The sequence below is a fragment of the Dufourea novaeangliae genome, unplaced genomic scaffold, assembly GCF_001272555.1.
Source record: "Dufourea novaeangliae isolate 0120121106 unplaced genomic scaffold, ASM127255v1 scaffold439, whole genome shotgun sequence".
Taxonomy (NCBI): domain Eukaryota; kingdom Metazoa; phylum Arthropoda; class Insecta; order Hymenoptera; family Halictidae; genus Dufourea; species Dufourea novaeangliae.
Window position 1 is genome coordinate 495,958 of NW_015374327.1, and position 13,185 is coordinate 509,142.

A 13,185-nucleotide genomic window follows, 5' to 3' on the forward strand; every position below is an offset into this window, starting at 1 on the left:
TTATCGGTGTCGACAGGGGCAGACACAGTAATCCCCAGTCAATTCCACGGCGTGTTCCTCCGTTCCCTGGATCCGTGATGCTGAAGCTGACGCCTCCAACCATTCGACGCTTACGTGTCTGGCAGTCCTCGATACGTCCTCATATTCCTACAAAATCAGTTCCCGTTTGTGATTAACCGTGCACCTTCCTGAAATTCCGCCCCGGGAAATACACGCCCGATCGACGTCCGTAGTGGTGAGAATTATTGGAAGGTAAACCGAGGGAGGTGGAGGGATGTAATTGGCGCGGGGCACGATCAGAACGGAGGCTGACAACTTCCAGAAGCCGGAAGCCGGTTAACAGCCGGGGCTGCCAGCGGTAATGGCCGCCGTATTAACCAACTTTAATTCCGTTAGCCGTGGGCGGGAGGAGACTTCGATCGATTTAAAAGCGGTCCATTTGACACGGCCATAGGGACACACAACTCGTTTCGTTTCTTGGTTCGTTTCGTCACAGACGAGATATAAGAATAGACCTAACATCTTATGGGACTTGGTGTTCCACGAAAATCACGCTGGTTCGAGCGCAGTCCACATAAAAGTTTTCGATTTCAGGAACTACGTTCGACACAGCACACACACGTGACTGCATATACGAATTAAAATAAATTAAATTAAATTATTGCCCCGGTTTCTGAAACAGTACGGAGACTCCTGATGGATAGAAAATTACATTGTATGTGAGGTCTATTTTTATATCTTGTCTGTGGTTTCACCCACGATTTATCTGGAAGATTAGGGGACACCCGTTAGAAATAATAGCGGTCTAACAGTGGATCGTCGTGCGTACGACGACGTAGGAATCGATAGCATTTCCGTGTCGATTGTTTCGTTTAAAGCATAGGTTCCCAAAGCACTACCACATATTGCATTGAGGACATCTGGGGGATGGGGTGTTCTAGTAACTTTATTTCTTTCATTTTCAATTTAACTTTTTTAAGATGCAAGGACTCCACAACTTCACTTCGAAATTTTGATAATACAGATAGTTTGTCCAATGAAGGTGTGAATAGAAAAAAAGGTCAGAAAAGGGGGTGGTTAGCTAAAAAAGTTGGGGAAAGTATGGTTTAACGAAACACCCACGATTCTTACGTCGAATTAACTCGTGAAACGAAACGTGCCATGCGGGCGAGATCTAGCCGGAAAGCGTCCCTGAGGTCAACACTTACATGGACCGCGGAGGACGAGATCTCCTTGCAGGGATGAATCACGTGCGTCGCCATCGATCTCTCCTGGTCCCTCAAGAGTCTGGCCCCGAGGCTGGAGAACCGTTTCGTCTATATTAAGGAAAATAAATCCGCGTTCAGCGTAACGTGACTGGCGCGAGTGCTCGTCGACCACGCGGAATCGTCTTGTTTAAATCCGCCTTGGGAGAGCAGAAATGTCAAAGACAGAGAGCGAAAGAGCCTTCCTCTCGGCTCTTTCTTCCTCTCCCCTGAGGGTTTCCGTACAAGTTTACGTCTCGAGGAACGTGACCCACAGGTCCCTCGGTTCTCCGTTCGGCCCCAAAGTAATTAGAAACTGTCCCCTAAGTCAGATCGGATCGACTCGATCGACCGCATACACCGAGGATCCTCCTCCTCCCTGGTTTAACTCTTTGAGGCGCACAATTTTAAAGAAAATAAAAACCCTAGTTGCGCAGAATTTTTTTCTAACATAAAAGAAATTATATAAAACTAAAATATTAAACTGCATGACTATGAGTAACTTCAATTTTTCGAGGTGGGTTAAAATATATCCCACCATGCATAAAAAGCTAAACAAAAGGTGGGACAGTTTTTAACCCATCTAACCCTAAAGAGTTAATGAGCAAAAGGATACGTTTTCAGCAGCCTGCGAATGTGTTTCCGTTTGGTCTTCCTGAACCCTGACGCCAGGAGGACCGGGGCTCCCTTCAGGATCGTTCTCGATTTCTGAAAATCAACGATCGAACTCGAGCATGAAATGCTACTTCGATTGCGGATTAATCGAAATAAGGGAAGACATTACCAATTCGTTGTCCCCTAGGCTGGATAATGGCTTCGCATCCGTAGGGAGACCGTCCGTAGGTTTTCGACCCTCCACCCAATTCAGTGGCGCTCCAGCTCCGGAATATTCTATGTACTGGAGAATGAAGCGTAAAATAAATGGAAGGGTAAACGAGACGCGTAGAACGAGCGTAGAAAATAAAAGAAACAAATGCTCCCGTACGTCCCCGTTCACGAACGCGTAATACTTCGGCCGTTCCACCTCCTCCTCCACTTCCTGCTCTCGGCTCGACGTGTCCGCTTTCACTCCATCGCGCGGTTCCTCTTTCATTTTTCCATTCCAGGTAGTATTCCCGCTTCTGTCTACCTCATTTATCTGCTTCGACGAGGTGGGAGTGTTCGACGCCCTCGGTGTTTTGTTCCTTTTCATCGGAGACTCGGGCTTCTCGTCGATTCTCTTCTCCGCGGTTAAATAGGCATCGAGTTTCCCCGGTTTGCTACCATCTCCTTCTTTCTTCACGTCTCTAGAAAAACCGTATCGTGACGTCGAGACGAACATTCCTGACGTGTAACAGACACAAGAGAAATAGGAAACAGAAAAAGATGTACCCGGAACCGGAGGGCAGAAGGAGGCTAAGGTCTATCGAGTCGGAGCTCTTCTTGAAGAGATCCCGAAGCTCGTTCAGCGTAGTGGCCATGGACCAATCCTTGTCGTCGCGAATACGAGTGACTCGTGGAAATCGGATGCTGATACCGTCCGCGGTGTGAACACCCTGGTTCGTGAACTCTGCACCCGTTATCTCCCACACCGGCTGTTTCTGAATCACCGAAAAAAAAAAAAAAAAAAAAAAAGATAAGAATTAAGTAGCGTCAATACTACTAGGGTGGCTTCATCAGAATTGATCGACAAACCTTTGGATCCCTCGCCACGAAATCCGGAATCATAGGCTTGTTCGCGCGCAGCCAGGGCGGTACTTTGCTGGGATCCTTACCGATCTTGATCATGTCGAGCTCGTCCTGCAGCATGGTCATCGTCGCGTCGTCGTGGCCCGTATGCACCTTGAATCGAAAAGCTATGTTTAACTGATTCAACACGTTGACTGGTATAGTGGAAAAGGCAGTACGTAGCCAGACACCTCCAATGTATCATTATCGCGATTAATGCACGTGAATTCTTACCTTTGACACCGTTACCCACTGGCGGTGCTCCTCGTCGTAGCAACCCATCAAGAACACGGACATCATTCCACCTGAAGGTATCGAGGAAATTTGTTAAATTAAAAAAGAATGGATCCACGATAATTCTGGTTTGTATCGAGAAACGGTACGAACCCTTGTTTCCTGTTCCGTACCATGCGCCGAGAACCACGAGATCTGCATTATCGGCCATCGCGCCGCCGAACAGGTAGTCCTTTTTTACCTTGAGCCAGTGCCTCTTGCCCGGCTCGTATTTGCTCTGATCGGCAGAATTACGTTCAATCTCAACGGATTACAATTCGACGGAATGAACGAAGCGTTCAAGTTACTTACAGAAATATCCTTGAGGACCAATCCTTCGAGACCCATTTTGAGAACCTTGCCAATCATTTCCGCCAAATCTCGCGGATCCTGAAATCACACGTTCAAGCATCCAGATGTTAAGAAGGCAATATGTAATACTGTTTCACTTACATGGACTATCTGGACCTCCGACAGCATTATCCTGTTTGGTATTTCGGTCATTCTCTTCTGCAAGATTTCCCTTCGCTCCGTCATGGTCCTGAGTGCGTTAAAAAATTCGGTAAATCATCGTGCAAGCCAGGGAAACCGAAGGACTTACTTGTGCAACAGAACGTCACCGTTGTAGTAGATGCAGTCGAAAACGAAGAGGCAGACGTTGGCGTTCTTGAACTCAGATTTCTATTACAAAAAAAAGAAAAAAGAAACGAAGTATCGTGAGAATAGAAAATAGAAGACAATTTCCTTCTTGATTAAGAAAATTCGGAAATAGAAAATAGAAGAAAATTTTTTATGAGAACACCTTGTGAATGCCCAAACTGCCAAACGGCAGCGGCTGACCGGTCTTGGTGTCTATCATCAGGATCTCGGAGTCCAGAATCAGATCGTCGCCATCTGGGAAGGCCTTTGGTATATATTCTTTGAAGTGGTTCACCTGAAACAATTTACAAAACTCGTGAAACGATCGACACCACGGCCAGAATCACTGCAAGTCGGAAAAAATTTACTTTATGAGCAAGCACTGGTTTTAGGGATCTGCTAAAATATCGAAACTCGCCGCCCCTCTTGTGCACTTGGACCCGTTCACCGTCGTACTTCACCTCGGAAAGCATTCCGTTCGGACACTTCTTCATCGCCATCTCCACGGACTTGCAAGCTTCCGCCTGTTCGTTTCACAATGAATATTACAATCATCCTTATATAATCCTCATTATAATAATTCTTATAACTAGCAGATTTTATGCATTTATAGCCAATGGGGCTTTGCGTAATACAATAGAGAAAAATCTTTCGTCGGGTGCAATGTCTTTTCTACATTATTCTGAACACAATAAGATATTTAAGAGACGAAAGCAAGGCTCACCAGCATTGGTAATACGGGCGTCATCAAAGAAAGTGAGACCTTGTTGCCGGAAGACGATCCCGCAGAGGAGGAGGACGGTTTCCCGATTTTGGAACCCTGCAAACACCGCTCCAAGACTGTGACCAGGTCCCTCGAGGTTTGGAAAGCCTTGTACGCGTCGTTGTCCACAGCGGCGAGGCTAAACAATCGTGCAAATATGAATTTAAATAGCCTCGACATAAATCAGGGTCCACGACGAGGGACAAAAAGTATCTTCGTATGTAAAGGAAAGTTGCCAAATTTAGACTATCGTCTGGGTTGGACCGTTACTGTAACTTTGGCAATTATTCGGAATAGGTCCATCCTCGCCGATTTCAATGACCTTGCAATATATTGTCGAGGTCACAACGAAAAATGTCTTTGTCCGAATTCATTTGTCCGGTACACAGTATCTGTAGGATCGATTATTTGTTCAACTGTGAACAGGAACTCACATGTTCTTCGGCCCGGCGTTGATCCTAAGATCGTGCTTGATCAGTCTAACGATCATCCTCAAATCGTCCGAAGTGCATCTGCAAGAAAGATCAAAACTTTCCTAAATAAAAACGCATACGAAAGAAACAATAACAATTTTACCTCGAAACGATCGAACGGAAGTGGAGAATCTGCTCGTCCTCCTTGGTCAAGCAGGTCAGATCCTCCAAGAACTGGTCCACCTAAAATAAAGAAAAATCCAACACGATTTTCCGAATGATCGATTCATTTCAGACGAAGATTCTCTATTCTGTAACCCAGAAACGGGTCCCGCGGAGGATTCCACTGGCCGAATTTTCTCCGAATCGAAAGCCCTGGACCGCACACTACCCCCCCAAAATCCTCGTAAGCCGATCGAACACCCTTGCGAGTATTCCCCTCCTGGACGAAATAAAAAAAAAAAAAACTCTATGCAATTTAATCGTGCGTGGAGGATTGACCAAGCGATCGGACAGCCCCCGAGATTCTTATTCGAGGCTCGATCGTGACGAAAATTCCGCTGGTGAACCATCGTGAAGGGACTCGTGACGAGGACTTGGGACAATAAGGGGAATCTGTCCCCGAGACAAATTGCACGAACAGAAACGGAAAGAGAGACAGACGGCCAGGATGAATTTAATTCGAACCCCCTCCGTTCCACCCTCATTTGTATCCTCGTGCTCGCAAATTACGGGGATAATGCACGTCGACGATCCCCTTATTCGAGCGGGGAAATTTATAAATTTCATCCAGAGGCTTTGCTCTCGATTAATACAGGAACGCATCTTCGCGGTGGGCCGGTCTCGTCTTACGTTTTTCCCACGGTGTTCTTAGCTACCTGGAGCACTCTTTAGTTCTTTTTACGGATTATTACACGGTTGTGTCTACCTTCTAATACCGATCGTGTCAGCCTTCTTATACCGATCGTGTCTACCTTCCAATACCGATCCTGTCAACCTTCTAATATCAATCGTGTCAATTTGGAACAAAGAGATATAAATTTAGATGTAATAAATAAATGAACGAATGAATGGATTTTCTTATTCGGATGATTTTTTACCTCTTGCACGGTGAGCACGCTCTTACGAGCAGGCTGCACGACGACGCTTTTCTCGAAGAACACTCGAATGGTCTCGGCCACGTCGCCTTTCTCCAGATGCTCGAGCATCTCGTCCTCGTCCTGCAGCAACAGGCGAGAGAACAGTTTGACCAGCTGTTTGCTCTGCAGGTTGTAGACCCTTTTTACCGCCCCTGGGAGCAGCAATCTGCACCAGAGGATCGCGTCCCCTTTGAAACCAGCTGCGAAACAATCATTGAGAATCTGTGTATCGTGATATACAGGGTGTAACAAAAATGTTAGAAAAAAAATTTGAGTACCTTGCAATTGGTTCAAATCGCGAAGAAAATAGTAAAAGGTTGCTTTTTATAATTTTTTTATTTGAGACTGTAATGAAAATTTAATTAATACATATCGACGATTTATGTTATATTATGATTTCAAAGGGTGCACGAATACTTTTCTCCCCCACTATTGTCTATCATAACAGATTGCAATAATGGTCCAACCTAGGGCAATGGTCGAAATTTGGCAATCTTCCCAAACAGAGAATCGCGAGTCTTTCTCCCGTCGATAAACAGCCTAAACCAGAAGGCACGCGGATGAGAGACGAGAGGGGCCCCGATGAAAGAATCCAGGCCCGATAGAATATCCGCGATCACCGTGTCCGGTTATCGTGCGTCCAAGTTATCGTCCGCGTAACTTTCCGTTCTCGAATGCGCGTTGCATCGCCGATTCCGTTCCGTTCCTTTTTGCCCCATGCAGACCGTTTTCCATTCGCCAAACGTGTATTCCTCCTATTCCAATCCCATCGTGGTGATTTTCCTTCGGAGGACTCGACGGTATTTATAAAAAATAATCGACTCTCGATTAACATCGGTTTTAGTCGCAGGAATCTCGAAGATCGACGAACGATTACAATTGGACAGAGTTACCTGAGCTCTCCATCAGGATCCTTCGTCGATCTTTGAAATTCTTACGACAAGAAATAACGATTTTTGTAATTTTCAATGGAAAATCGGTGGATTAATCTGTGTTCTCCAAACTATTCCCCGTGGATCGATTGAGAACATATTCGGATGGAGTATCGAACAGAAGTAGCGGAGCAAAAGATCGAACGACCTCTTTCCTGCGTCGTCGTACGGGAAATAGATCGATCAATGAGTAAACAATGGATCACGAGTTAACGCGACGATTCACGTTCGCTGGACAAACGATCATCTCGACGATCGATCGGCACCTTCTCCCCATTTTCTCAGGTGTCACGGCGCGGGGGGCGTGAAACACTGCTTGGGAAGTTGTGCACGCGGCCTGTGGACACCGATTTTTCTTGCTTTTCACTAAACGATCGCGTGTTTGCGTGACTCGGCCGAGGAACGTTAGAGAAATTGGTCGACGCGGGTGTGACATGTTATATCCTAAACGGTATTTAAACAGAGACAAGAACAAGGTTTCTATTATTGGAGACAAATTTTTTATGTATAGGAATTTTTAATAATTAGTTTATTGTAGGACCTGGTCCTCCCTCGCCCAATAGGGGGATATTCTGTATATTATTGTATTATACAATTTAATTTAATACACACTCAAGGCTGGTAGTCTTAGGTGTTAACCCCTCGACGACTTACGAATCGATGGCTGCCATTCAGAAGTATGTTGGCAATTCTTCGTCGATTAAACGATACCGGTAGGAAAGTTTTTAGATAGAATTTCGGATAAAGTTTAATCTGGAATCTCTTACGAATGGTAGAGTCGACGTCATTCGGTGTTGTAAACACGTGTACACTACCGTTCATAAATAATCCATTCGTTCGCATCTGTTTTTCTCTGAACAGAAAATTGATCTGCTAGTCAACTTCCATCGAGAGGAACTAATTTTAAATGCACGATATACTTTCGTCGGGAACAGCCGGTGATAAAACTTCCGATTACAAAATCGGTAATCGTTCCGTCGATGGAAGGACATATACTTAATTATAATTAATTGCCTCCGAATTAAAAAATCCATCGTCATCTTCCAAATTGTCAGCTACGATATCAAAAATATAGTTTATTTATTTTATTTAGTTACTGGTCTATTCCCATTAGAATACAAGAGAAAAAGAAAATGGTAATTACAAAGAGAAAAGAAAATTGGTAATTACATGACACTATGAACTTTTGAAAGACTGGATGGAGTCGATCAAAAAAATCAAAATCTTTACAGAAAAAATTCGCTATTTCACAAATGCGATAAATAGGGTCGAAGACAGAAAAGTTTGTGTTGTATCTTCGTAAGATATAGAGCTGCACAGGTCTCAGCAGAATTGTAGGTGCACAGAAATTCGCGCGTATCGGAAACGACGACACATCCGATCCGAAGCGTCGCATAGCATGTAAATCCTCGATAGGGAGAGAGAAAAAAAAAAATTTCCACCATCCGTTGTGTGCAGCAGCCTAATAGCGAAAGATTGTAGGCTCCCGCGAGGCCCTGACCTCCGACCTCTCCCGCGATCCCGCTTATCGCCGAATAACTGGCGCGAATGAACCGTCCGGAGGAGAGAGTACCGCGAACCTGGCGTAACAGGTTATCAGAAAGTGAAATTCACCTCGGTCGAGGATATTAATCACTATCAAATCGTCGATTTTGCCGACAACGAGCGCACACCTGTTCGGAAACGTCGAGAAGATTATACAGGGTGTCCCAAAACATATGTAATTCCTCGAAAGGGTTGCTGAGGGGGTTAGTTCCGTCCAAGTGATCCAAGAAAAAGGAAAACGGAAATGGTAAATTTCAACAAAGAATCGCGATAGTTTCGCCAGTTTATCGGCACGACCGTTGAGGGGGTAGGTGGCCGCGACAAATGACTCATCGCCACTCTCGCTTTCGTTGGCCCGTGGAAAGTCTCATTGAAGCCCCCCGACGTTCCCGTCCTCCGCCACCGCTTCTTATCGTCAGTCTCCGCGGAACTACACTTTGTACGAGCCGGTGGGCATCGGCGTGGTGACCTCTCTCTATCGTTTTCTCTCCCGCGCGGTTCTTCCTTCGCGTCCGATCGATCATTAATTACACGCGGGGCCACGCTCTGTAATCTCTACGTATGAAGTCACCTCCGCTTTTGCGAGAGAGCGCCGTAGGCGACAGGCTCGTAAGACGCCTCGTGGCGTGTTACAACGAGACGAAGCGACGGGTGACGACGTTGATGTTTACAACTCCGTGAACGCCTGGGAGGAATCGTGAGGAATGAAAAGTAGAAAAGTAATTTAACTGGCCGCGTCGAATATCTTGCGGATCGATTTCGAAAGAGATACCTGCGTTATCAACTGAAACGCTGGCGTAATGGTTCTTCTCGTTCCTTTAGAGTCAGGCCGAAACAAGAGGTTCTTCTTTTGATTCGCGACATTCCACTTCTCACTCGTGTCCGCGCGATTTATCGAGCCAGTTCGATCCGATTCTGTTTTTGGTGGGATGAACGCGATACCAGGGATCTAGAGGATGCGAAAATCGCCCAGAAATCGAAGGCTTGCAGGCTTTAATCGCGCGTGAATCGAGTCCGGGGCGGGCAATCCTACTAGTTCGGTGTGCGCGGAACTGATACGACTGGAAGTAATAGGTAACGTTCGGAAAGAAAGAAACGGGACGGCGCAGTAGAATCAGACGATCACGGGCAGACACGGACAACCGCAGTTAGAGGTGTTCCATTACGATTCGATCCTTCGGAAGATCGATTCCCTTGAGTAACACGTCACTACCGTGTATAACACATAAATAAAAAATCCTACTTATACAGGGTGTAAGAAAAGTGTTGTAGGTCCGTGAAACGGGTCACTCGTGAGGTGTTTTGGAACAAGTTTTTCCTCTGGAAAAATGAGAAACTTGTTCCAAATCACCTAACGATTGATCGATTTCAGGAACCTACAATTTCGTTACACCCCGTATAAGAGACATGAAAATATAATTTTAAAATGTTTATTTTATTGACTGAAAACTTCGAACTTGTACAACGAATAGCTTTCGAGAAATGACGCAACGATCCGAGCAAAGTACGGGGCCGATATAGATCGATGATGTAGAATCTACAATCGTGCGCAGGTTCTCGGAAGCGGCGCTATCCGTTTTGTTTTCATGGAAAACAAGCGGCCGAGGAAATTCACGCGGGCAGCATCATTATTTAATTCGCGACTAATAATATTGGTCCCTTCTACGCCGTCGAACGACCATCGGAATCTACGTCGCGAGTGATCAGTTTCCAGGAAGCATCTCGTCGCGGGAAACGCGTTTTTCATGTGATCCTCTCCACCACCATTTTCCTCGTCGTATTCGCGATTGCACAACCACGACGCGCACTAACGCGATCGAATGAAGTTTTCGAAAGGTAGAAAACAACGTGGACAACTCTTTTTCCCCGTTGGTGCATAGTGGAAACTGAGAGAATCCACGTGGTAATTATTCCGAAGGAAAATCGTTCTCTCTCGCACAGCCACTCTTCGCGATCCCACCGAATATCGTCGATGCACCAGTAAATCGACACGTATCGGTGAATGAACATTGTATAGAAAAACGAGTACAATATGTTATTACGATACGATGGAATGATGGAATACCTATTTCCTCCAATTCCTTGTTTAATACTCAAACAATTTTCGCACCATTCGTGCGAAATGTTTATTTACTTAATATTCTCCAATTCACTTAGGAAATTTGTACTTTTTCTTTTTAATTTAACGAATTACATTCTTCAATGATGCGTTCACTCTACGTGTTCGTCTTTGAAGAAGGGGCAAAACGCACAAAAGACGTGTGGGATAGAAGAACGGTCCGGTTCTAAGGGTTACGACGAGGTGTCAAGAGGTCAGACAGGGTTGGGGAAGCGTAATCGTCCTCGAGACGGTCGAAAGGACTCGAAAATCGGAGACGAACGACCTAAGGCCTCTGTTTGCCGCGCCCCCGATCAAAAGCACGGTCGTCGCGCGACCAAACATCTCGCCCCTCCCCACCCCCGTCCCCGCCGCCGCCTCGATGTGTGACACAATAGCAATTTATGGAGGCGTGCAGCTGCTGCTTCGAACGCCGATAATTAAAGTCGGGCAGACGAAATGTCGCCGGCCAATTATCGCTCCCGATGCTCGTTCTCTTGGGTCGAGAGTGCTGAGAGCGAGTAAACGAACTAGCGGCCGATTCCTCGCGAAATTCCATCGGTATATGCGTGTGATTTCACCATTTGAGAGGAGACGATTTAGAGCTCAACGACGATATGTTTAGAGCTAACGTCAATCGATTTGGAACTCAACGACGATCGAGTTTAGAGCTCAATGACGATCTATCTGGAACTCAACGATGGTCTGTTTAGAGCTTAACGTCAATCGATTTAGAACCCAACGTCAATCGATTTGGAACTCAACGTCAATCGACTTGGAACTCAACGTCAATTAATTTGGAACTCAACGACGATCGAGTATAGATCTTAACGACGACCCATTTGGAAGTCAACGAAGGTTTGTTTAGAGCTTAACGACGATCCATCTGGAACTCAACGATGGTCTGTTTAGAGCTTAACGTCAATCGATGTAAAACCCAACGTCAATCGATTTGGAACTCAACGTCAATCTACTTGGAACTCAACGTCAATCGACTTGGAACTCAACGTCAATTAATTTGGAACTCAACGTCAATTAATTTGGAACTCAACGACGATCGAGTTTAGAGCTCAATGACGATCTATCTGGAACTCAACGATGGTCTGTTTAGAGCCTAACGTCAATCGATTTAGAACCCAACGTCAATCGATTTGGAACTCAACGTCAATGGACTTGGAACTCAACGTCAATCGATTTGGAACTCAACGTCAATTAATTTGGAACTCAACGACGATCGAGTATAGATCTTAACGACGACCCATTTGGAAGTCAACGAAGGTTTGTTTAGAGCTTAACGACGATCCATCTGGAACTCAACGATGGTCTGTTTAGAGGTTAACGTTAATCGATTTGGAACTCAACGACTAACTCGACGACGTCTGTATCATCGAGGGTGACGAGCGAAAGGGAGGAGGATCGGAGGAGGTTCCCGACCTAGCTGTCGGCGAGATCATCCACGATAATAACTGTGCCAAGTCGCGGTGACTTTCCGCTCGACTAGCCGCGCGCAATCTATCGAAAAATCCGAACGGCGCTCCACTTACGGAACACAAAGAGACAATTTCTTCGGTGTTCTTCTTCTATCTCGAGCGAAGTCTCGTCTTCGTCCCTGGACCCAACGATTACCATCTCGTCGACCTTCATCTGTGCTCTTCTCTGATCTCGACGGGCGTGCAACAGTTGTCCGGAACGAGACAGGACAAACGGTTACAATGGAGGACGAATTGATATCTGTTGCGCATTCTAACAAGGAAAGGAACTCAACTGTCAGGCTTCGATTTTAACAGGGTTTTGAACGATGATAGTATAACAGATTCCTAATGATATATGTGAAATATTATCCGTAGACAATAGATCATTTTAAAGATACGAACATATGATTCAGAACTCACGACACCAGGATAACAAGAAAACTTCTTTTTTTCCTCTAGGAGAATAATAGAATGGAGATTCAATGGTACAAGATCAAGTTGCTCGATCGAATTGGACGGTCCAGCGATCCATATAATTCCTAGATCGAAGGAAAACCCCGAGTTCCCGCGACTAGACGAATCCGTTCCGCGAATCCGTTCCCATTCCGCGTCTTCCACCCTCTTCCACCCTCGTCCACTTCCGAGAAAGCAGCGACCAACGGCCAAAACGAACTCTTCTCTCCCTCCCCTGACTCTATCGACATCAAACCACGTTCTCGATCATCGTCGGAAATAGACGCACGCGCGCGATTTCGACGCGCAAATCGCTAATTCCTGGACGGTGATCGACTTACTCTCGATTCATTCGAGTTCGATGCTTCCCCAAGTATTATCAATCGCACAAAACTACCAAGTCTACTAGAGAAACGTCCAACGGCTATCTTCGCAGATATTATTCCCGTAGATCCGAAAACAGAGAGCGCTCGTTTGCCTCACGATTCGTATAATTTCTCGGTCCGT

General features: G+C 45.6%; 1 protein-coding gene across 1 annotated transcript in view; it reads right to left on the reverse strand.

Annotated features, from left to right (window-relative positions):
* The window catches only part of LOC107192884 (DNA ligase 3), a 21,988-nt gene continuing 8,803 nt past the window's right edge, over positions 1–13,185 (reverse strand). The window contains exons 3-20 of the mRNA XM_015582233.1: positions 6,140–6,378; positions 5,203–5,282; positions 5,061–5,138; positions 4,588–4,765; positions 4,232–4,387; positions 4,027–4,158; positions 3,826–3,905; positions 3,678–3,765; positions 3,537–3,614; positions 3,339–3,462; positions 3,186–3,256; positions 2,919–3,065; positions 2,616–2,824; positions 2,230–2,530; positions 2,029–2,142; positions 1,861–1,952; positions 1,209–1,299; positions 1–147 (exon numbers count right to left, since the gene is read on the reverse strand). Coding sequence (XP_015437719.1) covers positions 1–147; positions 1,209–1,299; positions 1,861–1,952; positions 2,029–2,142; positions 2,230–2,530; positions 2,616–2,824; positions 2,919–3,065; positions 3,186–3,256; positions 3,339–3,462; positions 3,537–3,614; positions 3,678–3,765; positions 3,826–3,905; positions 4,027–4,158; positions 4,232–4,387; positions 4,588–4,765; positions 5,061–5,138; positions 5,203–5,282; positions 6,140–6,378 — 2,405 coding nt within the window. The remainder of the gene's footprint in view (positions 148–1,208; positions 1,300–1,860; positions 1,953–2,028; positions 2,143–2,229; positions 2,531–2,615; positions 2,825–2,918; positions 3,066–3,185; positions 3,257–3,338; positions 3,463–3,536; positions 3,615–3,677; positions 3,766–3,825; positions 3,906–4,026; positions 4,159–4,231; positions 4,388–4,587; positions 4,766–5,060; positions 5,139–5,202; positions 5,283–6,139; positions 6,379–13,185) is intronic.